The sequence below is a fragment of the Phocoena sinus genome, chromosome 11 (genome assembly GCF_008692025.1).
Source record: "Phocoena sinus isolate mPhoSin1 chromosome 11, mPhoSin1.pri, whole genome shotgun sequence".
Classification (NCBI taxonomy): domain Eukaryota; kingdom Metazoa; phylum Chordata; class Mammalia; order Artiodactyla; family Phocoenidae; genus Phocoena; species Phocoena sinus.
The window spans coordinates 182,086-206,622 of NC_045773.1; the positions used below are offsets into that span (position 1 = coordinate 182,086).

At 58.9% G+C, this 24,537-nt stretch overlaps 2 protein-coding genes across 6 annotated transcripts in view; both read left to right on the forward strand.

Annotated features, from left to right (window-relative positions):
• ALDH1L1 (aldehyde dehydrogenase 1 family member L1) overlaps window positions 1-13,295 on the forward strand; it is a 46,346-nt gene extending 33,051 nt beyond the window's left edge. For 3 of the 4 annotated variants that reach the window (XM_032649718.1, XM_032649719.1, XM_032649721.1), the window contains 7 exons: window positions 5,440-5,533; window positions 6,931-7,030; window positions 8,285-8,383; window positions 9,030-9,195; window positions 11,463-11,568; window positions 12,042-12,241; window positions 13,062-13,295. In XM_032649718.1, the coding sequence (XP_032505609.1) occupies window positions 5,440-5,533; window positions 6,931-7,030; window positions 8,285-8,383; window positions 9,030-9,195; window positions 11,463-11,568; window positions 12,042-12,241; window positions 13,062-13,117 (821 nt within the window). In that variant the 3' untranslated portion in view covers window positions 13,118-13,295. Of the gene's footprint in view, window positions 1-5,439; window positions 5,534-6,930; window positions 7,031-8,284; window positions 8,384-9,029; window positions 9,196-11,462; window positions 11,569-12,041; window positions 12,242-13,061 lie in introns of those variants that run through there. The other variant, XM_032649720.1, reaches the window with a different exon arrangement.
• Window positions 13,296-22,482: 9,187 nt separating this feature from the next.
• Window positions 22,483-24,537, forward strand: part of SLC41A3 (solute carrier family 41 member 3) — a 66,824-nt gene continuing 64,769 nt past the window's right edge. For both annotated transcript variants that reach the window (XM_032649134.1, XM_032649136.1), the window contains exon 1: window positions 22,483-22,556. The gene's annotated coding sequence lies outside the window, so the exon portion shown is untranslated. The remainder of the gene's footprint in view (window positions 22,557-24,537) is intronic.

A 24,537-nucleotide genomic window follows, 5' to 3' on the forward strand; every position in this document is an offset into this window, starting at 1 on the left:
CGGCTCTAGAGCGCAGGCCCAGTAGTTGTGGCGCATGGGCTTAGTTGCTCTGCGGCATGTGGGATCTTCCCGGACCGGGGCTCGAACCCGTGTCCCCTGCATCGGCAGGCGGACTCTCAACCACTGCGCCACCAGGGAAGTCCCTTCTCGCTATTCTTTAGATTGCATTATCTCCATTAGTCTTCAAGTTTACTGACTCTTTCTTCTGCCAGTTCAAACCTACTGTTGAGCTCCTTTACTGAGTTTTTATTTCGGTTGTACTTTTTAGCTCCTGGTTCTTTTTTTATTTGTTCTTTCTTGATACTCTCTGTTTGATGAGACATCGTATTGCAGCTGCCTTTAGATGTGGTTTTGTTCAGTTCTTTGAACGTCTTTTTTGTTTTTTGGTTTTTTTTTGCGGTACACGGGCCTCTCACTGTTGTGGCCTCTCCCGTTGCGGAGCACAGGCTCCAGACGCACAGGCTCAGTGGCCATGGCTCACGGGCCCAGCCGCTCCGTGGCACGTGGGATCCTCCCAGACCGGGGCACGAACCCGTGTGCCCTGCATCGGCAGGTGGACTCTCAACCACTGCGCCACCAGGGAAGCCCTGAACGTCTTTATAACCGCTGCCCTGAAGTCTTTGTTAAGTGTGACATCTGGGTCCTCTCAATGTCAGTTTATTTTGCCTGCTCTTTTTGCCTGTGATGGGTCACATTCTGTAGTTTCTTTGCATGCCTCATAATTTTTTTGTTAAAACGTAGATATTTTAGGTAACACATTATACCAACTCTGGGTACTTGTCCCCTGTCCCCTCTCCAGAGCTTGTGTTCACCATTTTCTTGTTTGTTTAGTGACTTGCTGGACAGTTTCAGAGAAGTTTCCTTGCCCTGCAGCGTGCAGCCAGTGAGGTCGCCCCCCCAGAGAGCACAGCTGTGGGCTGTGCAGTCGCCCAGTGGCAGCTGGTGTACAGGGGCCTCTCCCTCTCCCCGTCTGCTCCTCTGACTGCCTCAGTCGTTATCACACCAGCTGCTCAGCTCCACTCACTGCAAGCTGGCTGCTCTATTGTTTTCAACAGTACCCTGGGGCATAAACTGCTCCACTGGTCTCATCTGGTTAAATTCCTGTCTCTTTGCTCAGCCCTTGAGGTTTGTTCTTACTCAGAGGGCTCTTCCCTGGTTCTCTCTGGTAAACTAAATGACCTGTGGTCTATCTTATTGCTGCCATAGAGCTACCAGCCTCCTCTTAATTGTTCACCTCCAAAATCTCCAGTGTTTTTGAGAATGTCCTTAGGATTGAACTTCCTCATACAGTTTCAAATAAAGTCAGTTCCTCTGGGGAGTGGTTTGGAGCTCTCTGTTTTTATAGAAAACCTCTTCCCCGGCCAAAATCTCTGAGCCACGGCCTCAGGCGCTGGGCCCCCTGCAGGAGCTGGGGGCAGGTGGAAGAGGTCCTGGGAGACTCAGCCTGCCACACCTGGGAAAGAGCTGTCACCTTACAAGAAGGGCAGGTGGGAGCCATACTCACAAAGAATTTGGCCTCTGAAACTCAGGGTTGGAGGAGATGAGAACCACTGCCGGCCTCCCCTCCTGGAGAGGTGCCGCATCCCTGGACTGCATTCCTGACCACACCTGCTTAGGCTGGAGGAGAGGGGAGAGTGGTTCACGGCTCAGGTGCCACAGACTCTCCTGAATAAATGTCTCTTCACTTGCTCTCTGCCCTTAGGAAAATTTACAGAGACTTTAAATTGTTGTTTTTTAATGATTTTCACCAGTTTTGGTTGTTTGCCTGAGAAGTTGTCGATAGGGCTCCTCATACTGGCCTTTGGTGGTGACTCTCACCTCATACCTTTTTTTTTTTTTTGCGGTACGCGGGCCTCTCCCTGTTGTGGCCTCTCCCGTTGCGGAGCACAGGCTCCGGACGCACAGGCTCAGCGTCCATGGCTCACGGGCCCAGCCGCTCCGCGGGATGTGGGATCTTCCCGGACCGGGGCACGAACCCGTGTCCCCTGCGTCGGCAGGCGGACTCTCAACCACTGCGCCACCAGGGAAGCCCCTCACCTCATACCTTTTGAATACATTGTGTTTATGTTTTTATTATTCTTAAAAAATATGTCATTGTAATTTTGGTATCCTCTCTGACCCGCTAAGTAAAAAGAGATTTTTTTTCAGCTTTTTCCCCCTAAAATTCTGTTCTGATATTTCTAGCTTTACTGTGTCATAATTAGAGAATTCAGCCTGTATATTAGTTTTCTAGGGCTGCCATAACAAAGTACCCCAAGCCAGGGGGCTTAAACAACAGGGATGTATCGTCTCACAGTTCTGGAGGCTAGAAATCCGAGATCCAGGTGTTGGCAGTTCTGTGCCCCCTCTAACGCCTCTGGGGGACGACCTTTCCTTGCCTCTTCCAGCTTGTAGAGCATCACCCTGACCTGGGACTTGACCTTTACATGGCATTTTTCCTGTGCATGTCTGTATCCAAGTTTCCCCTTTTATAAGGACACCATTGTCCCAACAACAACCTACCTTATTCCCGAATAAAATTACATTCTGTGGTACTGGGTATTAGGATGTCAACATATGAAATTGGGTGGGACACAATCCAACCCATAATAGCCTGTAAAAATTCTACTTTCTAAAGTGGAGAATTTCTTTGTGACCTAGTATATGATACCTTCTTATAAATATTTCTTGGATAGCCTAAAACAGTGATATTATTATTATTCAATAGACTTTATTTTTCAGAGCAGTTTTAGGTTCACAGAGGAATCGAATGGAAAGTATAGAGATTCCCATACATGCCCTGTCTCCCTCATAATGTCCCACATGTGTTACAGTTGACAAACCTACACTGGCATGTCTTCATCACCCAAAGTCCATAGTTGACATGAAAATTCACTCTTGCTGTTGTACATTCTGTGACGAGTGTAAAACAACATTTACCCAACATTGTGGTATCAGATGGAATGGATTCACTGCCCTAAGAATCCTCTGTGGACCAGGAAAAATCCCATTCATTTCTCCCTCCCCTGCAACCCCTGGCAACCACTGAGCTATTAAGCGCCTCTAGAGTTTTGGCTTGTCCAGAATATCATTTGGTCATCATCGTACAGTGTGTAGCTTTTTCAGATTGGCTTCTTTCACTTAGTAACATGCATTTAAGCTTCCTTCGTGTCTTTCGCTGGCTTGATGGCTCATTCCTTTTTAGAGCTGAATAACATTCCACTGTCTGGAAGCACCACAGTTTATCCATCAGCTACTGAAGGACGTCTTGGTTGCTTCCAAGTTTTGGCAGTTATGAATAAACTGACCTTCCATGGCATTTTTCCTGTGCATGTCTGTATCCAACCCCCTATGCAGGGTTTTATGTAGACGTAAGTTTTTTACTCCTGCGGGTAAACACCAAGGAGCACGATTGCCGGATCATATGGTAATAGTGTGTTTAGTTTTGTAAGGAACCGCCCAAAATGGCTACCCCGTTCTCGCGATGACGAGAGTTCCCATGGCTCCACATCGCTGCCGGCATTTTGTTAAGGTTCTGGGTTTTGGCTGTTCTCTGGATGGGTAGGGGAGTCTCGTTGTTGTTTTAATTTAAATTTTCCTGATAACATATGATGTTGAGCATCTTCCCATGTGCTCATTTGCCATATGAATATCTTCTTTGGTGAGGTGTCTTTTCAGATATTTTGCCCGTTTTTTAATTAGGTTGTTTCCTTATTGTTGAGTTATTTGCATGTCTTGGGTAATAATCCATTATCAGATACATCTTTTGCAAATATTTTCCCCCCAAGGCAGTGATTTTTCAAAACATTGGTGGGGGAATGAAATTAGCATCAGAATCACTTTTGGAGGGGCTTCCCGGGTGGCACAGTGGTTGAGAGTCCGCCTGCCGATGCAGGGGACACGGGTTCGTGCCCCGGTCTGGGAGGATCCCACATGCCGCGGAGCAGCTGGGCCCGTGAGCCATGACCGCTGAGCCTGCACGTCCAGAGCCTGTGCTCCGCAACGGGAGAGGCCCCAACAGTGAGAGGCCCCAACAGTGAGAGGCCCGCGTTCCGCAAAAAAAAAAAAAAAAAATCACTTATGGAGCCTTAACTGTTTAGAGAGAATGCAAGTGTCCTACTCCAAACCTTCCAAACCAGACCTTCACTGGTGCCGCTGGGCACAGGCAGTTCTGCAGGCGTGGAGACAGGTGCACAATGGCGATGGGGGGACTGGGTGGGGTGGAGGAGCCCCAGGACCGGCTGATTAGTGGAGGGTTGGGGGAGGGCAGGTGTGGGGACTGACTGTTGGCTTGAATGGCTGGCTGCACAGAGAGGTTGCTGACTGAAATGGAGAACATGGGGGAGAAGCAGGTCTGGGGAAGCGGAGGAGTTCAGTTTCAAACATGCTGAGTTTGAGAGGCTGTAAGGCATCCAAGTGGAGGTGCCGAGCAGGCCGAGGAGTGATAGATGGGTCTGGATGCAGGGAAGCTGGGCATGAGATAGAGATTTAGAGGATGGTGAGCCTGCAGATGGCATTTGAAGAGGTGAGCTGGGGTGAGATGACTGAGGAGACCGTGAATGGAGAAGAGAAGGGGGCCCAGAGTGCAGCCAGAGGCACTGGGTGTTGTAAGAGTGGAGGGAAGTGGGGCGCAAGGAGGTGGAGGAAGGGCAGTCAGGGAAGCGAGAGTGGAGTAGCAGAGGAGGAGACGTCAGCAGGGGCCTTGCGTCAAGTCTGCGCAGAGGTGACCCTGAGGTCTCATTGCACAGCAGCCCGGGAGGCTCAGTAGGCGCTGGCCACGTTGGGGAGGGTCCCTGCAGGTCCAGGAGGGTCAGTAGGCGCTGGCCACGTTGGGGAGGGTCCCTGCAGGCCCAGGAGGGTCAGCAGGCGCTGGCCACGTTGGGGAGGGTCCCTGCAGGTCCAGGAGGGTCAGTAGGTGCTGGCCACGTTGGGGAGGGTCCCTGCAGGTCCAGGAGGGTCAGTAGGCGCTGGCCACGTTGGGGAGGGTCCCTGCAGGCCTGGCATGGCGTGGGGGGTCGTGGAGTGTGGGGCGGCCAGGAGTCCAGGCATCCCCACAGGAGGGGTAATGTGTACTGGCTGGGGGCTTTCACCCTTCTCTCTGCGTCCCCACATGGTCATCTGTGTCTCTGTGTGTCCTTGTCTCCTCTTCTCATAAGGACACGGCTCGTATTGGTTTAAGGCCACCCTAATGGCCTCATTTAATTCAGTCACCCCTTTAAAGACTCTGCGTCCAGTACAGTCACATCTCAGGTCAGGGGTCAGGACTACAGCCTGTGAATTTGGGGAGACACAGTTCTGCCCACACCAGGGACCAAGGCGCGGTGAGCCCGGGGGTGCCGAGGCCCTGGCACGTGGGCCCCGAGCTCTGGCCATGGGAGGACGGGCTGGAGGAGGGTGGCCGGACCCCTGCCTCGCCCTGGCACCGTGGCCATCCTTATCCCCCGCCCACTCGTCCCCCAGGCTCAGTGGTCGGCCAGAGACTCTCGGACCACCCCGACGTGCGGAAAATCGCGTTCACGGGCTCCACCGAGGTGGGAAAGCGTATCATGAAAAGGTAGGCGGTTGGAGTGAGTGGAGGGGCTGGCACTGCGGGGCCGATGGCCTCTGGTCCCGCGTGTGAGGCGGACAGTGCTGTGCGTGAGCCCGAGCCTGTGGCCGTCACAGGGTGGGGCCGCTGCAGACCCTGGTTCCGTGAGAGACGAGCCCTCGGTCAGGCCGGTGCAGCAGGGTGGGACCAGCGAGGGGCTGGGGCTTCGCTGCGATCCAGGGCCCCGAGCAAGCGTGGCTGCTGGGGGCGGAGCCGTGAGCGCGGGGGACACGGATCTCGGAGACTTAGTGCAGAGTAGAGCATCGCGACAGTTTCTGTACAGGTTACCAGTTGGAATGATATTATTGTTAGTGGGCTTAAATAGAAGTAATTTCACTGGATTCTTTTGAGCTTGCTTTCAACGTGGCCAGTAAACAAAAATTACCGTGTCCTGCAGCTGGTATGGGGGGCGTTTGCCCTCCTGCTGACCAGCGCTGGCCGAGGGCCCGCTCCTGGCTTAGTGCCTGGACGTCAGCCTCAAACCCGCTGGGTCGTGTCGCTGATTTATGACACGACGTGGCCTGTTTCCCCCGGTCCCGTGAAGGAAGTTGCCGTGTCAGTGGCTCTGGTCCAGGCTGCTGACGAGCTTGGAGAGGTCGATGGGGCCGGACCCCAGGGCAGCAGCTGCAGCTCTGGCTGCCCCAGGCCTCGCAGGGTGCCTGAACGCCCCCGCCAGTGCAGCTGAATTTCTGGGGTGAGGTCTGGGCACACGTCTGCACTTTGAGTGACAGGTGCAAAGGGAGAGGAGCTGGGGCTGCTGAGCAGTCTGACCTGCGGGGTCTCCAAGCCCTTTCTCTGAGGACACCTGACAGCTGTGACTGCTGTGCTCCGAGGGTCACGCATGGGACCTCCCGGGATGGTCCAGCTGTGGCGGGGCATCTCCATGGGGATTAAAGCTGCAGCCCTGCCCCTGCCCTGGCTCCCACAGGCCTCTCTGTACCCCTCAGCCCTGAGGTGGGGGCCATGTGCCCCTTCTTGAATGGGCACCACACGGGTGCCCATCAGAGTGGCTCTGCGTGGCCTCCTCTTGGGGTCAGGCCTGAAGACAGCAAGGCTGACCTGGAGGATCGTCTGCAAGGGGAGGGGTGCAGGGGTGCCCGTGGGAGCAAGGCCTGGGGCAGGGCTGGGCTGGGGTGCTGGGCTAGGAAGGCGGCAGGGAGCTGGGGGAAGCGGGGGGACGAGGGGAGAGTGACGGGGGAAGGCGCGGCCTGGGTCACACAGGGCTTCCCCCAGCCCGGACCCTGCGCCGTCCTTTTGAGTGAAGCGTGCTCTGGAGCTGCCCTCATCCCTCCCCTGGCTCTCCCCCCGCCACCCTGCGTCCCGGGCTCCGGGGACCCAGCTAGCCAACTCTCTGTTCCCTTCAGCTGTGCCCTGAGCAACGTGAAGAAGGTCTCCCTGGAGCTGGGCGGGAAGTCTCCCCTCATCATCTTTGCTGACTGCGACCTCCGCAAGGCCGTGCAGATGGTGAGGGCCGTGGAGGGCGGGGGCCGGGGCTCAGGGTCCACGGGCAGATGCACAGGCATCCTGGACCGCAGAGGAGGAAGGAAGAGGCCTTGGGGCCAGGGAGTGGCATGTACCTTACAGGACAGACACCCAAGAAGTTTCACAACTGCAGGGATAACTGCAGTCAGCTTCAAAGATGGGGAAACGTGAGCCAGGGTTCCGTCTGTTGTGAAATCAGCGCGGCCAAGTTTCCTGTCCCACAGAGAAGCAAGCAGAGCCCTGGGCACTTGGGCGGGACCCTGCTGGCAGCGGCCACCCCTGCTGTGGCTTGCCCACACTTGCCCAGCGCCGCCATGGACTCGCTGGGCAGCGTCGGGCAAGTCACTTAGCCTTTCTGGGCCTTGCGCTCTCACCGGGACGATGGGGGAGGATGGGCGTACGGGATTCAGCTGTCATGTCTGAAGGGCGTGGACCACGTGGCAGGTGCGGTGAGTCAGCTGTCCTGACATTGTCACTGTTGCCATCACACCTGTGCACACCAGTGGGAGCACCGGTCAAGCCACGCTCAGCCAGGTGCCCAGACACCCCCCACCCCGTCCAAGTGCTGCTGTGCCCCGGAGGAGTGAGCCCGGCACCGCGTGGAGGGGCTTCAGCCTCATTAGAGGGGAGACCGAGGGAGACTGTCGGCCCAAGGGTCTTGGCGGCCGAGCAGAGGCCGATGCTGCCAGGCCGGAGGCCTGTGTGTGTCTCTGGGCAGTGCAGTCGCAGCTTCTTCCAGGAGAGTTGAGCCTGACTGGCTCTCCCTCCCTCCCTCCTCCGACCCCCGGCTCCCCAGGTCCAAAGAGCAGGCTCCCTGGGGCCTCTTAGGACGTTTATTCGGACTCGGGCCTGGGCAGGCACCATCCCTCCCGAGAGTCCCACCCCTACCGCCTGCTTCAGGGCGCAGACCCCATCTCCGGGCTCAGCTCCAGGAGCGCGGTCCCGAGCCCTGTCATGCCCGGAGCCCACCCAGCCTGCGGGGTGTCCAGGCTCCCCCACTGCACGCCCCACTGCTCCCCCCGCTGGCCTGGTCCCCCTGCGGCCTCACTTCCCGCTTGTTCCCCTGTGGCCGCTCGTCTCCAGGGATGGTGCCCAGTGCCGGTGAGCCTGGACGGCCGCAGGAGCTCAGGACACCTGCCTCCTTCCCCTTCCTGACGAGGGGGCGCTGGGGCCCAGTGGGGGCTGGGGGCTGGTGCCTGGGGGTTGTAACCCAGCCCTGTCACCTCTTCTGCGAAGGGAATGAGCTCTGTCTTCTTCAACAAAGGCGAGAACTGCATCGCCGCCGGCCGGCTCTTTGTAGAGGACTCGATTCACGACCAGTTTGTGCAGAGGGTGGTAAGTTGTGCCACAGGGCCTGGGAACTGCCCACTCACCGGGTACAGGGCCTTGGCGGGCAGAGCCAGGGCCGGGCCAGGCGCTGTCCACCTGGTCGGGGCCGCTGTGACAAGTCTTCCTGGTTTTTATTATTTCGGCGGGAAACGGCAACCCCGCGGCTCCCCTGACGTGAGCAGCAGGGCCCGTGTTGGGGCGGGGCCCTCCTGGTGCAACCCGGGCGAACAGACGTGGGGCCGGGCCAGGGGGAGTCCAGGTGCAGCCCCTGCACAGTGCTCCGTCTGCCCACCTTGTCACGGGGCGTCATTGTCTAGTTTCCCCACCCTGTGGCCTGCAGCTCCTCCGTCTGGGAGGTCGGGTGCAGGACCCCCCTGTACTGCCCCTGCACCACACCCCTCTCCCACCTCTGCACATCGGCGCCATCCCAGCCCCCAGCACCAGGCCCAGGTCTCCTTGCACGGAGGGTGCACTGGGGGCTTCAGCCTGGAAGGCAGGTTTGGAACCAGAATACGGTCCCAGGAGTCAGAGCCCTGCGTGTGCACTTTCTTCAGGGGCCAGCGGTTGGTCGCTGAAAAGGCATACGTGGGAGGCGGGGCAACTGGTCAGGAACCATGGCACCAGGCGACCCTGACGGGGAGGACCTTTGCAGGTGGAGGAGGTGGGGAAGATGAAGATCGGGAGCCCCCTCGACCGGGACACCAGCCACGGGCCACAGAACCACCAGGCCCACCTCCAGAAGCTGGTGGAGTATTGCCAGCGCGGCGTGAAGGAAGGGGCCACGCTGGTCTGTGGTGGGAACCAAGTCCCCCGGCCAGGTCAGTCAGGCCTCCTGGCCACGTGGGCCAGCCAAGACAGCGGGTGGCATGGCCTCCGGGGCAGGCATCGCAGAGCCAGGCTCCTAGGCTCCAGCCCCCAATCCGGGACCTCGGGGATGGGGGGCACCTTGGCTATTTGGACACCTGCCAGGTCAGGTGTGGGGCTGGTAAGATGCGGCCCTGGTTGCCCAAGCATCTCCGCATCCTTGAAACTCTTTCCTCCCATGGATCTGTGATACTGGATTTCATGGTTTGCCTATCTTTGGCCATCACTCCTCCATGGCCACTCTTGGCTGGAAACCCCCTCTCCGCCTGTCCCTTAAATGTAGGGAGAGCCCCAGGTCTGTCCTGAACTTGGACACTTTCCCTGGAGGGTCTCTCGCCCTGCAGCGGCTCAGACTTGCCCAGGACTTGTCTCCTCACCCAGACTCCTGAGCCCTGGACCCCTCTGCTTGCACGTCACCCAGGCCCCTGAGTCTCAGTGGTGCCAAGTCCACCTCGTCACAGCATCCCCAGCCCCGACCTGACCCCAGACACACACCTGCCCCTCTAGAATCTTCGGTCCAGTCCAGTCACCGAGCCCGAGAAGCCGGAGCAGCAGGTTCAGACAATCTGGGCTGCTTCCCCTCGGACCGCCTGCTCCCCGTGTCAGGCACACGTCTGTTTCCTACACCCTCACCATCCAACCCTTGGTGCCGGCACCGAGCCTCACGCCAGCCTGTCCGCCAGATGGCGGGAAGGAGGGAACAGATTCCAGGCTCCTCCCTTTCTTGACCCCAGCTCTTAATTAACTGCCCGATTCTCTCAAACCTGGAGATCTTCCCTGCCACCATCGTGCCGACTCTCCCCTGAGTCTGGACTGGAACAGGGGTCCTGGGGGCCTCCTGAGCCCCCAGTCATGCACTTACGCAGCTGCCGCGTCTGGCTGTGTGTCCTCCGTGCCGAAACCCTCCCACGGTGAGCGCCTCCACAGGGGCAAGCTCACCCCGGCGTGTCTCCCCACCTGTGTCCAACCTGCGGCCCTTAACTGTCCCTCCGAGTACGCCCGGCGTCTTCCTGCTTGTGTGCTGGCTGCTCCTCCACTTACAGGTGCCTCCTGAGCGTCCCCACCTGGTGACCTCATCACTCAGGTGACGTCGGGCTCAGGCTGTGGTGCTCCCGCAGGTCTCGGGCGTTCCTGGGCACCTCGTACCTGCACAGAGCTTATGTAGCCACTGTGCCACTGCTGTCTGCTTGCCCTCTTCCCTGCCCCCACAGACTTGGGCTTCCACGAAGCCAGAGTCTGGGGCTGACATGACGTGAAGGCACCTTTGCAGAGCAGCTAGGGCTGCAGCACCCAGGAACCATGGGGCCTGCTCCCCACCACCCCCTGGCCTGAGGGCCCCCATGGGGGACAGTGCTGTGAATACAGGCCCACCCACCTGGAGGCCAGAGGATGAGGGATCACGGGCGTGCAGCCCTCCTTCCCGGGGCCCGGCACGCAGCGGGGACGGGGGTGTGGGCGGAGACTGGCCACCCCGGAGCACCGGGTCCTGGGGGCACATTTCCTTTGCAGGCAGGGTGAATACAAGCCACACCCCAGGGGTCAACGTGTTCATACACGACTCATGTTTTAGAAACTGTAATTACTGTTAAAATATAATTTATAAAAATATGGAATATTTTATTAAAGATAAAATTTTTTTTGTTCTTCTGAACACTGGAGGTAGAAGATTTCAAGTCTCTTGGTTTTCCCGAAATCAGGCCAAACTAAAGTTTAGTCCAGCAGGTCTCAGGGCCCGCAGCTGTATGTCCAGAGGAGAAGTAGTCAGAGAACGCCTTTCTGCCGCCAGAAATGGTTTTGTGGGGCAGCCAGGGCCTGTGGGGCGGCAGTTGGGATGGGAGAAGGTGTGTCCGGCCGAGAGCACCAGCCCCTACCCCCGGGCAGGCAGTGCCCACCCCGCAGGGTCAGGAAGGATGGGGAGGCTGTCCTGGGAGGCCCTGTCCACCAGGACCTCTGTCCAAGGCCCCTTCCACAGGGCCGATGGAGGGCCTTCTGGAGGCTGCACTGGCCGAAGGATCCAGATGTGCTTTCAGACTAAAGGTCACTAGAAAAACCCAGGTTTCGTCCGGCTGCGAGCTGCAGCCCTGGCGGTGGACAGACCAGCTCCTAGCATCACCTCACTGTGCTTAGAGCACTTAGTTGAAAGGCTGTGAGCGTCAGGACTCGTGCGCCTGGGGCAGGAAAGCCACCCACAGTGTCATGAACTCCTCTGTCTCCACCAAAGGTTTCTTCTTCGAGCCGACCGTCTTCACGGACGTGGAGGACCACATGTTCATAGCCCGGGAGGAGTCCTTCGGGCCTGTCATGATCATCTCTCGGTTTGCCAGTGGGTAGGGAGCCCGCTTATGGCTCATGACAGCCTGACTCTTGCCCTTGTTACTGGGGTCTTCGCATGAGCTGCGGGGCCGGGAGGGGAGCCCAGATGGGTGGGGGCTGTGGACGCAGCCCGGACCCCACAGACTCCTCGCAGCCGCGGGCGTGGGGACCCCAGGGGACCGCAGGGCGGCTGGGCCCACCAGGAGTGTCCTCTGCGTCTCTCTGGGCGTCTCCACGGCGTGCTGGGTTCAGCCCTGAGCACCCACGGCTGCGTCATGAGCCAGCCAAACCTCAGTGGCCGGAATAGCAACCATTGTTTTTTTCGCTTGTGAATCTGCAGTTTGGTCAGGGGGGCTGACCGGTCTGTGCCCTGTGCCAGCCGTGTCGGGCTCCCCCCTGGGGCGGGGGGCGCAGGTCTCTCTGGGTCCCACGTACAGGGCTGGACCCTTGCCCCCCTCACGGAGGTCCTCCTGGCTTTTCCCTGCAGCGATGTGGATGCGGTGCTGTCTCGGGCCAACGCCACAGAGTTCGGCCTGGCCTCTGGCGTCTTCACCAGGGACATCAGCAAGGCCCTGTACGTCAGCGACAAGCTAGAGGCGGGCACCGTGTTCGTCAACACGTACAACAAGACCGACGTGGCTGCTCCCTTCGGAGGCTTCAAGCAGTCAGGATTTGGCAAAGACCTGGGTAACCTAATCGTGCCCGCTTTCATTTATCCATTCAACAAACATCGGTTAGAGCCCGCTCAGTCCCAGGGGCGAGGGGTGGAGCTGATGAGATGGCTGCTGACTTCTTGCTGGGAGGGGGTCGGTGATAAATGGGGCTGGAAGCCAGATCCTGCTGGAAGCCGTCCAGACAGAGCGATCTGAACAGGAAGCTGGAGGGTGGCTTTAGCTGGGAGCCAGGTGGGCCTCCCTGAGGAGGTGTCCTCTGGGCTGAGACCTGAGTGGCTGGAGGAGCTGCCGTGAAGGCCCAGGTTCGTGCATTCCTGCCAGAGGGGACGGCGGGTCCTGAGGGAACCAGCTTTGGTCTTGGAGCTGCAGAGAGAGGCCGAGTGCTGGAGTGGGCCCAGGGGCGGGCAGGAGGCCAGGGAGGCAGGCAACGGCCGGATTGCAGGACCTGGGACCACGGTCAGGGCTGAGGCTTCAGAGAGGGGAACCCGTAGGGGCCGAGCATGCCCAACATGGTGACGTGAGGCCCAGTGTAGAGATGGTGTCACCGGGCCTGCCTGCCCAGGGAGGAGGACTTCTGCCCGGCACCCCTCTTTCCCTGGCTGCTCTGTAATGTAGGCTGGGTCCCACTCCCCGCATCCCGCCACTGCGGAAGCCAGAAGCTGGGGGTTAGGTCCAGTCGGGGATCAACTCTGACGTCAGATTTGCAGCGGGGCAGGGGGGTGCGAAGGTGCAGGAGAGCACAATGGTCTTCTCAGCTACGGGGCCAACGGGGTCATGAGACCACAGCGCTGCCGGGCCCGTGACGTTGCTCCCGGGCTCGCGGTGTCTTGCAGGAGAGGCGGCCCTGAACGAGTACCTGCGGGTCAAGACGGTTACCTTCGAGTACTGAGGAGGGCCTCAGGATGTGTCCCCGGCTGTGGGCTCACCCCCCGCAGTGCACAGCCCCTCCCTGAACGTGGTGGAGCCCTCCTGCCTGCACCCCTGTCCCCATCTGGGACCCCCATCCTGGCCCGTCAGCGCAGCCATTGTCTTGGGCAGAAAGTGGCCCCGTGCGAATAAAGGTTCTGGCGGGCACCCTGCGTCCCGGCGCGTCTGTGTGCCCAGGCCCTCCGTGCGAGTCCTGCTCTCGGGCCAGCTGGCCGGACTCGGGAGAGCCAGGCGCCCTCCTGGGCAGGGTGTCGGCTCCCGCCTCAGAAACGGGGTGCTGAGATGAAGTTAGGACGCACGTCTGTTGGGGTGACCCCGGGAGACACCAGGGAGGAAGCAGGCTGGGCCGCGGATGCCTCCCCAGCAAGTGGCTGGACCCTCCCCCCATGCCGAGCAGACCCGTCCAGGGCCCCCCCGATGGGCGTGCTCCCCCTTCGCCCTGCCTGTGTCTTCCGGGGCCCGGCGGCCTCCCCACTTCTCCTGGCCCCCACCATGCGGCCTTCCTCTCCGTCCGTCCGGCCCTCAGCGTCCCGACCTCCCTGGGAAGTGGCAGAAGAGCCATGAGGAGAGGGTTCCTTGCTCCCTAGATGCTACCTGCACACACTCTCCCTGCCCCCGCCCTGCGTGTGGGTCACTGAGCCCTTCCCCTGGCCCACGGTTTCACCCGTTTATAAACCAGGGGGCTGAGTGGACGTCGTCGTTCTCAGATCCCAGGAGCGAGGACCTCGGACACGCCTGCCTGCAGAACGGCCCAGCAACTCCGAGCCGGCAGGGGTCCCAGACTCGCTCCGGGGCTGGTCTGGGCAGCAGGCTGCCCCCGGGCCCCGCTCCGCCTTGGGGCGGCCTCTCTCCCTGTGTCCTCTCTTCTCCCCTGACCTTCTTAGGGGTCAGGAAGAACCAGCAACCCCGCCTCGAGGGGCGACGCAGCCCCGGAGCCAGACCCCGCCCCATGCCCACCTGCCTGCCCGAGGCAGGGCCGGCGCCCCAGCCTGGTGCCGGCTCTCCAGTCTCATGGCCCACAGAGGGGAGAAGTGTGTTTCGTCTCTGGACTCTGTCCCCTGCCTGGGGCCATTCGTGAGGACCCACGGTGGTGGGGACCGGCCCTGTCTGAGGGGACATGGACCTGCCTTATTATCTCCTAACTGGAGGGACACTCCCACTCCTGCCCCTTTGCTGGGTCCCCGTTGCTTCGCCTCCAACCCCCCGACCCCAGGGCCAGGGCGTCCACGGCAGAGTCCGGGCTCTGCAGCCGGCTTGGCCCTCAGCGGCTGCTCTCCTGCCCCCTTGCTAGGTGGGATCCTGCAGGGTCCCCAGGGGTCAGCCTGGCTTCCCTGGAAACAGCCCCGCAGGCAGAAGAGCAGGCAGGGCCTGGAGCACAGCCCATCCTCGCCCAGGTCGAGTTAGGAGACACCTTCCTCCCCGTGGCCCAGGGCTTGGCTGGCCGGGGGACTAAGCTGCACTCGAGAATTCTGGTTCAGGTGCGAGAGGCAGCGCCCGGCTTTGCCCGGAGTCCTGTCTCCAGAAGGGATTCAGGAACCCTCCAGAAGCCACAGGCAAGTGCGTAAGAGAAGCACCCAGCTCTCCCACCTGGGCCTGTCTCTCCAGTGAGGCTCCTTCACTTCCACACAGAACAGGTCACTTCTGGTCACTAGATGTCGGGGGGCTGGTCCCCACACCAAGCGATTCTCCATGACACCAGCTGAGTGTCCTGCAATTTAACCAAACTCTGCCACCGCTGCCCGGAGCTGGAGTCAGACCCCACAGACTGAGGGCTCAGCCCCACAACACTGGCCCCCAGGTTACCTACAACTTCTGTCTGACGTGGCTACACGGCAGGGCCTCCCATGACCCCCTCCTTGGGCTCAGTCCGTTTGCTAGAGCAGCTCACGGAACTCAGGGAAACACTCAGCCACACTTACCAGTTTATTAAAGGATGTGATAAAGGAAAGAGATGAACAGCCGGAGTACGTAGGGCGAGGCCTGCGAGGGTCTGAGCACGGGAGCTTCTGTCCCACGGACTTGGGGGTGCCACCCTCCCGGTGTGGATGTGCTCAGCCCCCGGACCCTGTCCTGTTGGGGTATTTTGTGCCTTCTTCGTGTAAGCGTGATCCATCATTAAGTCCATTCGCGGCCCCTCTCCCCTCTCTGGAGGATGGTGGGGGGCGGGAGAGGAGCTGAGAATCGGAAGCTTCTCATCCTGGCCTCGTCTTTCCGGTGACCAACCCCACCAGGAGCCCCCGAGAGTCGCCTCAGCAAACAAAAGATGTTCCCAGTGTTCTTATCATTTGGGAAATTACAAGGGTTCAGGGGCTCTGTGCCAGGAGCTGGGGCAGAGAAAACATGTATTTTCTAGTATCTCACAGTAAGGAGAATAAGACTGTGAGTTATCTGCCATTTCTTTCCCTTCTTTCCTAAGTCATAGAACTCTCAAATTGTACCCGGGCACATGGCTGCGTGAAGGATGCAGAGTTCCCAGCGTCCTTTGCAGCCGGGCAGTGGCCACAGAGCCCAGTCAAGTGGACAGAGCTCCAGTGGACGTGGTAGCTGCCCCTCCTGGGGCTCGGCCTGCAAGGGGAGTCGGGGCTCAGGCCGTCACTCCCTCCCTCCTCCCCTGGGGCGGGCTGCAAGCGGCCTGATGGTGGGCGTTTTCCCAACAGGCAGATACGGCAGGGCGGCGCCCGGAGGGGACCCGCCAGCAGCCCGTTACATGGAGACAGTGAACTTGCCCCTCCCTTTTTATAATGTTTAAATGCATTTGTCCTCACCGAGTTGACAGACGAGTTCAAGGCAACTTAGAAAAATAATACAGTTAACATATGCGTGGGTGAATCGGGGCAGAGAAGGGCGCTAGGAAGGTGAGCAGGAACGCGGTGGCACCCACACTGCCTGCAGGGAAACCCTATCCGCTTCTAAAGCTGGAGCGCAGTTGAGTCAGGGCTTTCCAGCTGCCGAGAGTGCGAGGAAACCTGATCAGTGACCTAATTCGTGGTGTCTGTGCGACAGAAACAAGCTTGTGTTTCTGGAGAAGAGAACGGAATTCATCTCATGAGTCCTCCTAAAACACATTTTACAATGTGATGACCGCTGTCTTACACGATTTTACACAGGGTGGTTATGAAATTAAATTCGTATTTTAAGGCAAGACAAGAATAAATTAAACTTCTTCTCTGCCCTTTGGCCTCCTCCCTCCCCACTAGTGTGCATGGGCGTCTGCATTGGGTGTAACCTGACCTCCCCAATGGCAGAAACATCTGGCGACAGCCATGGAACTCCTTAGAAGGTAACATTCCTTTCCTTATCCTCTAAGAGGTCACGATGACCCACCACTCACCTTGTACGTGCAGACATCTTTGGTGGACTTTATGGGCAAGGCCACTATATCATTTCCCTTAAAGGTAGTGATTGGTGCAGAACAGACTGGTCAGACGACCTGGGGAGATACTGGGCTGCACCTAAAAGAAGTTCTTAGCTCAAATACTTACTTAGGACCGTGTTAATGTCACTAGCTGTATTACTTGTATGCTGCCTATTTTACAAGATCATTGTTTCTTGCATTACCAAACCCGATAAAAATAATGACGACTAGGTGACCTAAAACAATTGTCAAATTCATGGTTCTGGAAGATCAGTGATTGTAACAGCGTAACTCTAGATACGGGAAGAAGGTACAAGAGGGAACCGTTTCCAGGACCATAACAGACTAGTAGGACAGGCGGCCCAGAGGCCTTGGGCTACCGTTAACAGGGCCTAGTCCAGTAACAGCGCATTGAGTGGCCCATCGAGGAAATCCTCGCCTGACCTGAATTCGGATTGCTCTCGTGGTAGAACCAGGGGGCTCAGCTGCAAAGTGGGTGAGGCCTGATCAGGGCCTGTGCGTTTACGAAAGGCTCCAAAATTATAAAATTGTGGTAGAGTACACCTAACATACAACGTAACCATCTTAACCCCTTGCAAGTGTACAGGTCAGTGGCGTTAAGTATGCTCATGTTGCCAGGCAACCGTCACCAGCATCACCTTCAGAACTTGTTCATCTTGCAAAACGGAAACTCTCCCAGCAGAGACTTTAATGTGAACGGCAAGCGAGGCGATTCACAGAGCTGAGCTGTCGCTCACCGCCAGGAAGAAGATGCGCACTCTTCACCTGTAAATCTGTGCCTAGTCTCTGCACGGTACACACCACTTTAGAGCCGTGAGGGCATCAGATCCCCCAGGTGATGGGCTCAGTCCCGCAAGCCTGCCCGCCCCCCAGCTTCAGATGCCAGTTGAAGCCAGGTTGTCACGTGTGCTTCTGACCCACCGGCTTTAGATGAGAGGTTCCCACGGCCCCCTCCTCAGGTTGGATTAACTTGCTAGAGCAGCTCAGAGAACTCAGAGCAACACTTGACTTACTAGATCGTAGGCTTCTGATAAGAGGCGTGGCTCAGGAGCAGCCAGATGGAAGAGACGCTCCGGGGAGGGTGTGGGGAAGGGCCCCGAGCTTCCACGCCCCTCCCCACACCCCCCCCCACCAGCCTCCACACCTTCCCAGCCTGGGCGCTCTCTGAACCCGCTCCTTCCGGGTTTCTATGGAGGGTTCCTTACGCGGCCGTGATTGACTACATCACGGCCACTGGTGACTGATTCCGCCTCCAGCCCCCCTGCCCTCCCGGAAGGTCAGGGGCTGGGACCCACATTCCAGGCCTCTGATCACACGGTGGCTCCACTGGCATCCAGCCCCATCCTTGGGTGGTTTCCCAGAGTCAGCTCATTAACATAAGGAACGACACCTTCATCCCTCTCAGCGGAGGAAATTCCAAGGGTTTTGGGAGCTCCGTGCCAGGAACAGTGGGCAAAGACCAGATACGTCTTTCTTATGGGCCAGACTCCAAGTCAGGGCACGGCCTTTGGGAGACGCTGGGGAGGGGACATCCGCATCTCACGGGTCGGGGGACAGACTCTCACTGACCCCAGATCTCTTGCCTTTCTTTGCCAGCTTCTCTTCAAAGTGCAGGACTATTTTTAGCCGTGGCTCCATCACTTCGGGCCCTGCAGGTCCGGGGCCCCGAGGCGCCTTCTCGGTGGCTGCTCCCTCCGGCGGCCCCGCCCGGCCGGGTCCTGGGAGCTGGACCATCGCTCCTGATGCCCCACCTGGAGGGAGAACCAGCAACTTCTCCAAGGTGTACCCGAGTGCCCGCCTTTTAGGCAGGTGAGTCCCACTGCCGCCTGCTCGGGCCTCGGCAGTGTGGGGTGGAGAAGACCCCCAGGCTGCCTGCCGTGGGGAGGCCGTCCAGCAGGGCGAGAGGTCCCACGCCCCTGACCCAGCCCTGCTGGGCACCCTGGAGGGCAGGCCCGTTTCTGCCTCCCTGCTGCCCCCCAGGCCCAGCTCCCGAGCACCTGGCAGGAGGGCGCTGAGCTGGGCACACAAAGGCCCGAGCCCCCGGCCTCGCAGCCCCTTCCACTCCTGGGTCTCCATGATGTCCCCACAGAAGCCCACGAGGGTCGTGTGAGTGAAGCGCAGGGCTGGCCTCTGCCGAGCAGAGCAGGCTGGGCTGGGGACACAGCACCGGCCCTGGATTATCTGAGAGCCGCGGGGGGATCCCTGAGGGCCCTAGACAAGGCTTCAGAGTCATTAGAGACCAAATTGCATTCCTTGGAATTTTACTGTTTCACCTGGAAATGTGATATTATGACTTTAGTACCGAACACCAGACCATCCATAGAGCGGTGAACTCTTACCTGGAGCCTTGGGTTAATCAGAGTGCGGCCCTTCATCCACTCACCGTCATGTGCTTGAAAGAGACAGACCGATGGAATGGAGAGACCAGCCTTAGAACAGAGTCTGAAGCCCGGCTCTGCCTCTCGAGGCGTGGCCTTGACCTGTGGGAGTTTCCTCATCCGTGAAAGGGGGTCCGCGGGCCATACAGAAAGCGCAGGGGCCCAGAGCGCATGCCTGGAAATCTTATGTCCTGCGGCCTGGCTGTGGGACCTGCAGGGACTCCTGGGACGTCTCTCTGCCCTCGTGAGCCACCTGCCCACCTGGCCTGAAGGTCCAGGGCTCTGTGGTCCTGGAAGCAGCCCTCACTTGAGGCCTGGTGGGATAGGAGTTGGCAGGGCGTTGGGGTGGGATCTCCGAGGCCCCGGCAGGACAGGACTGAGCTCCAGGCGCCTCGGCTGACTCCCGCAACCCCCCCGCAACCCCCCCCCACCCCCACCCCCCGCCGCCTACTCTCCCAGCGGGTTTCCTGGGACCACCTCCCAGACAAGCTCATCTCCAGGTCTCTTCCTGGCGGGAATCCAAGGACGAACCAATGGTCCCCTGAGGAATTTGGGGTGTGAGAGGCAAAAATACCCTCCCTAGCATAGCACAGTGAAGTGGCTAAGAGGCGTCGGGAGATCACAGGAAGGAGGCTGAGGACACGTGCCTGACACCCCCCGGGGGCAACAGTTCCCAAGCAGAGGCCGTGCAGAGGGAGCCTGCGTGGGACGGGGTGGGCAGGAGGCCGGGGGCGATGAAGGCACAGCTGAGCAGCCCTGCAGGGCAGGTGGGCTCATTGTGGGAAGAGGCTGAGGGCCCTAAACTCCCGTCACTTTGTGGGGTCAGTCTCGGGGGGGAGGGCAGGGCTTGGCCAACCCGTCACAAGGGCCCCTGCTCAGCAGGTCTGCCCACCGGCCCTGACACTGGGTGGGCGTGGAGGGCAGGAGGGAAGGGGATGGTGCCAGGTCTACTGGCGCCAGGGCTGCTGGCACCAAACTGAAGGCCATTTGGGGAAGACAAGGGCTGGCTGGGAACAAGGGTGGATGCCGTGGTGGCAGAGTGACAGCAGGAATCTGGGACAGACATGAGGAAAGGTGCAGGCAGGGTCAGGCCTTCCTTGTGCCCCAAACATCCCCCAGTGGGCCATCCGGGTGCCTGGACTCATCCGTCAGAACTTTAATGATAACAATAAACTTAGTAGCAGCAAACACCTACTGGGCTCCCCTTTCGTGTGCTGAGGGCTTCACAAGGACCTTCCTGTCGTCCTCCGACCTGTGAGGCAGCACTAATACTATCCCCACGTTACAGATGAGAAAACTGAGGTTCCTAGCTTTCCTAAAGTCAGCTTGCTGTGAAATATTAATCCCCTGCCTTAGTCAGATTAGGGTGCCATAACAAAACGCCACGGACTGGGCAGCTTAAACCACAGAAGTTTATTTTCTCACGGTTCTGGAGGCTGGAAGTTCCCAGATCAAGGTGCCTGCAGGGTTGGTTTCTGGCGAGGCTCTTCTTCCCGGCTTGTAGACGGCCACCTGCTCGCTGGGTCATCACAGGGCCGCAGCTCCTCGTTAGGACACCATTCCTAGCCGGGCCCCCTCCATGACCTTAGTTAACCTTTATTGCCTCCTTATAGGCCCCATTTCCAAGTACAGGCATGCTGGAGGTTAGGGCTTCAACATGTGAATATTGAAGCCACAGCTGAGCCCATAATATCCCCTAACACTGTATGGAACTGTATTATTTGCAAACGTCTTTTGTGTCTGCATATCTTACATTTCCATCCAAAAACTACAGTTTGGGCAGAGCAGCTCTTCGCAAAAGCTACTCACTGCTTGGAATCTGACCAGGGCTCTGGGCACCTATAAACACCAGTGAGAGGGGAAGCGAAGGGGCAAACTGGGCACGAGCCAGCTTGCAGGACTGGTGCGCACGCTGCCTGCCACCTGTCGAGGCCTTAGAGAACGGGCTCCACACCCTGGCATGGCAGCCATCCTTTGGAGCTTGGTTGCAGCTGCCCCTTTGCAAGACGGCTACATTCTCTCATGCTTTCTCTACTACGGAGGTCAACTGTAAGTTGCCATTGATCATTATGCTTTTAATGGTTTATTTTTCTTGTAGTAAAGCTAAAAATAAAATGAAATGTTTCTTGTGCCCATAATTATACTGAACCAAGACAGCCCCAAAATTTACAGAACCCAGGGCAAGAGTACAAATGGGGGCCCACAAGGCATATTTGCATTCATAGGAATTGCAAATAAACAAGTTGTAAAAGGGGGTCATTCTAATTTCTGGCCTTGACAAATGTACCTCCATAGCAACTTGGGAGGCCACTGGACTTCCCAGTGGCCCTGTGGGAAGGGAAAGCCCGTGTTCCTGGACCCGTTTCTTCTTTGGATTGATGACCTGGGCACATCAGTGGAAGGGGCTTGGAGCCAGTGGGAATTCTTGGGTCCCAGGTAGCTGGAGCAGGTCTACAAAGTTGAGAGCAGGACTCCTGGCTACAGGTGACATGAACCCTGTTCCATGGGGAGGGCAGGAGGGGCCAAAGGATGGCTGGCCCTCTAAAGTCCAGGCGCCTGGGGAGCTCCAAAACCAGACATGGATCAAGAAGGCCACATGTCCTGAAAAACAGAGTGCACGTGTGTCTGTGACTCTGGAGAACTCTGTTTCACACGCAAAGTTGTCTTTTGTAGAAATAATATAGTGCAGTATTTACTGAGTCTTGCTAAATATCTGGCTTTCATCTGCACTTGATGGTTCCTCCCCTGCCTGGGACTTCCCTCCGTGGGACCACGTCCTGGCTGTGACCCTGAGCAGGCTCCTAGCAAACCCTGCAGGTGAGCTTTGCCTGAGACTCCCTCCAAAATCTCATCCCTCCTCCCACCTTGGCTAGAGCAGGCCAACGGTCAAAAGATAGTTTTGAGTCCATCGAGGAAAGCTGAACCGCTGGGTATTATTAACTTTGTCGGGTGTGATGCTGGTATTATGGAAATGTTTCAGAAAACAGGCCTTATCGATTAGATAAAGATTCAAGTATTTACAGGTGAAATATGTCTGCTGGATGCTTTAAAATTACTGCGGGAGAAAAAAAGGTGTGTGCGGGGCCCAGGATTTAGATGAAAAAAAAGCACGATGCAGCGCATGCCCGCGGCCGGCCCGAGGGGCGTGGGGCCATTTTACTGCCCCGGGCCGCCCGAGCGTTTCCGGGACGACACCGGCGGGGGAAGACGGGCCCTCACGCCCCTCCTCCGGGCCTACCCGCGGCCCTGCAGCCGCCAAGGCAGAGAACCGTCCCAGGGCGGGTCTTGTCGCAAGAATCCTGGGGAGCCAGCCCTGCAGCCCGGGGAGGGGGAAAGGCGATCTGCGCGGCCCAACCGTCCCTTCCCACGCCGGTCCCCCCAGCCCCGCCCCAGGGCCTGTCCCGCCCCCGAGACCCCGCCCAGAGTCCCGGTCCGCGCGGCCCGGCGGAGGGGGCCGGGGAGCGCGGACTCCGGGTTTGGGGCGGGGACTCCGGGCCCGGGGGCGGGGATTCCGGTTTTGGGGGGCGGGGACTCCGGGTTTTAGGGCGGGCTTTGGGAGAAGGCCGCAGTCCCGCCTCCTCCGTGGCCCCGGCGGCCTCGCTGCTCTTCCAGTCGAGTCGCTTCTCGCCGCCGCCCGGGGTTATCCGGTGAGTGCGGCTCTGCGCCCGATGAGCCCGGGGTGGGGTTCGCGGAGAGGGCGGCCCGGGGCTCCGAGGGCCCGGGAGCCGGGTGGAGCAGAACGTACGCGGAAGAGGAGGCAGGACTGGGGGAGCAGGGGGTGGTCCGCGCGGCCGGGGTCTGGAGAGCGGGATGGGGACACCCCTCGGCCCGGAGCGTGGCGGCCTGTCGCTCAGGTAGCTCTGGGGCCGGCGCCGACGGGCCCGCTCCCCACCCCCACCAGTGATGGGAAAGCACCAGGTGGGTCCAGCCCGGCCTGCCTTTAACGGCCCTTCCAGGTGATTCTGCTGCGGGGGAGTTAAAACCGCTGAGTTCAAACGGCAGAGCCGCTGAGGGTTTGTGCTGGGGGTGGGGCCAGGCCACGAGTCCTGGGATGCAGATGCATTAGTCCCCTGTGTCTTCACCACCCTAAGGAGGCACAGAAGTTTAACTTTTCCAAGGACACACGTATAGGAGGGGAGGAGCTGTGTGGGGGTGAGGCGCGCGTGGGGTGAGGCGCGCGTGGGGTGAGGCGCGTGGGGGCTGGGCGGAGTGGGTGCTGGGCTTAGGGGTCCTGCTGGAGCGAGGCTGGTCACCGCCGGCCTGGCTCAGGCGCTTGCAGGGAGGGGCCGTTGGTGCTGAGCGCAGAGGGACGTGTGTCTGTGGTTGTGTCCTGAAGGGTGGGAGAGAAGTGGGCTGAGAGCTAGCGGGTAACTTGAGGTCAAGGGAGCTTGTTTTTGAGGCACATCCTAGAGCAGGTTCCTTTCCCAGCCGACGACCCTGCAGAGGTTGAGGGGGGAAACTGAGTGAGGACACCTTGCAGGTGGGCGTCCTTGAGCAGCTGAGGTGGGCCTGGGACAGGGGGCCGCCACTCTGGCCCTGTCCGCCGTGGTCGGGCTCAGCGGGGCAGTACTGGTCGGGCCGTCCTGGGGTCTGGTGAAGATTAAGGAGGTAAAGAATCGCCCCACGAGTCATGGGAGTGGGGTCGTTATTTTTGAAGAGATGAGGGATACGGCCCTGAAGCCCTGGGCCCATAACCCTGTTCTGCCCAGTGTCCTCCCTCCTGTGGGTTCCACGTAGAATGCAGAGTGGGGACCCGGGATCCCGCCGGCGGGTTTGAGCACGGGCGGTGCTCCGTGGGGCAGGCCTGGACCCCTCCTCCCCCTCCGCTACCGCCTCTGCGCCATGGCCTGACCAGGCATCCTGGCTCAGATCACCAGCATCCCCAAGAGTGTGGCAGGAATTGAAAGGAAGGGGTCGGGCTTAGAGGGTCGAGGGCCAGAAGGCCACGGTGGGGGGAGGTGGGGTGGAAGTGGGTTCCAGCCCTTATGAAGGACCAGGGCTTGGGTCCCCAGTGAGGGCAGTCCCTGCGGGTGGGCCGACCAGCGGGCGTCCCTGGGCTGCTTGGCAGGAAGCGCAGGGCAGGTGGGAGTAAGTAACTCCCAGACTTTTGAGCCAAGCAAAGCCTGCCCCGGCCGCAGTTCTGCAGGCTGGAGACGAGGGGCTCCCCTTTGCCTCCATTCATTGTGCCCAGGGCACCCCTCTTCTGCCCAGCACCTCCTCTGCTGCCCAGTGTGCCCCTGCCCCTGGGGAGGGGCTGCGTGTTAAACAGGTAGCCACGTGCCCCTGCACTTCCTGAAACTATAAATCCTCTGGGAAAAAAGTTTACCAGCAGCTGGGTGCAGTAAGCCCACCACCCCATTCCTCACCTGAAACTGTCTGGGGTCAGCTATCGAGGATGACAAGAGAAGGCATAAAGGCATCTCTACTGAAGAGAGAGGTGGAAAGGTGTATACATTTTATAGTTAAAAACACCCCGGATCTAGAACACTGATTTAAAAAAAAATACAATATGAGTGTGAGAGTGTGTTTATGTGTACATTGTGTATATATATATGTGTACATGTGTACATTGGAAGGATATGCGTATGTGTACATTGTGTATATGTATGTGTACATGGTGTGTATATA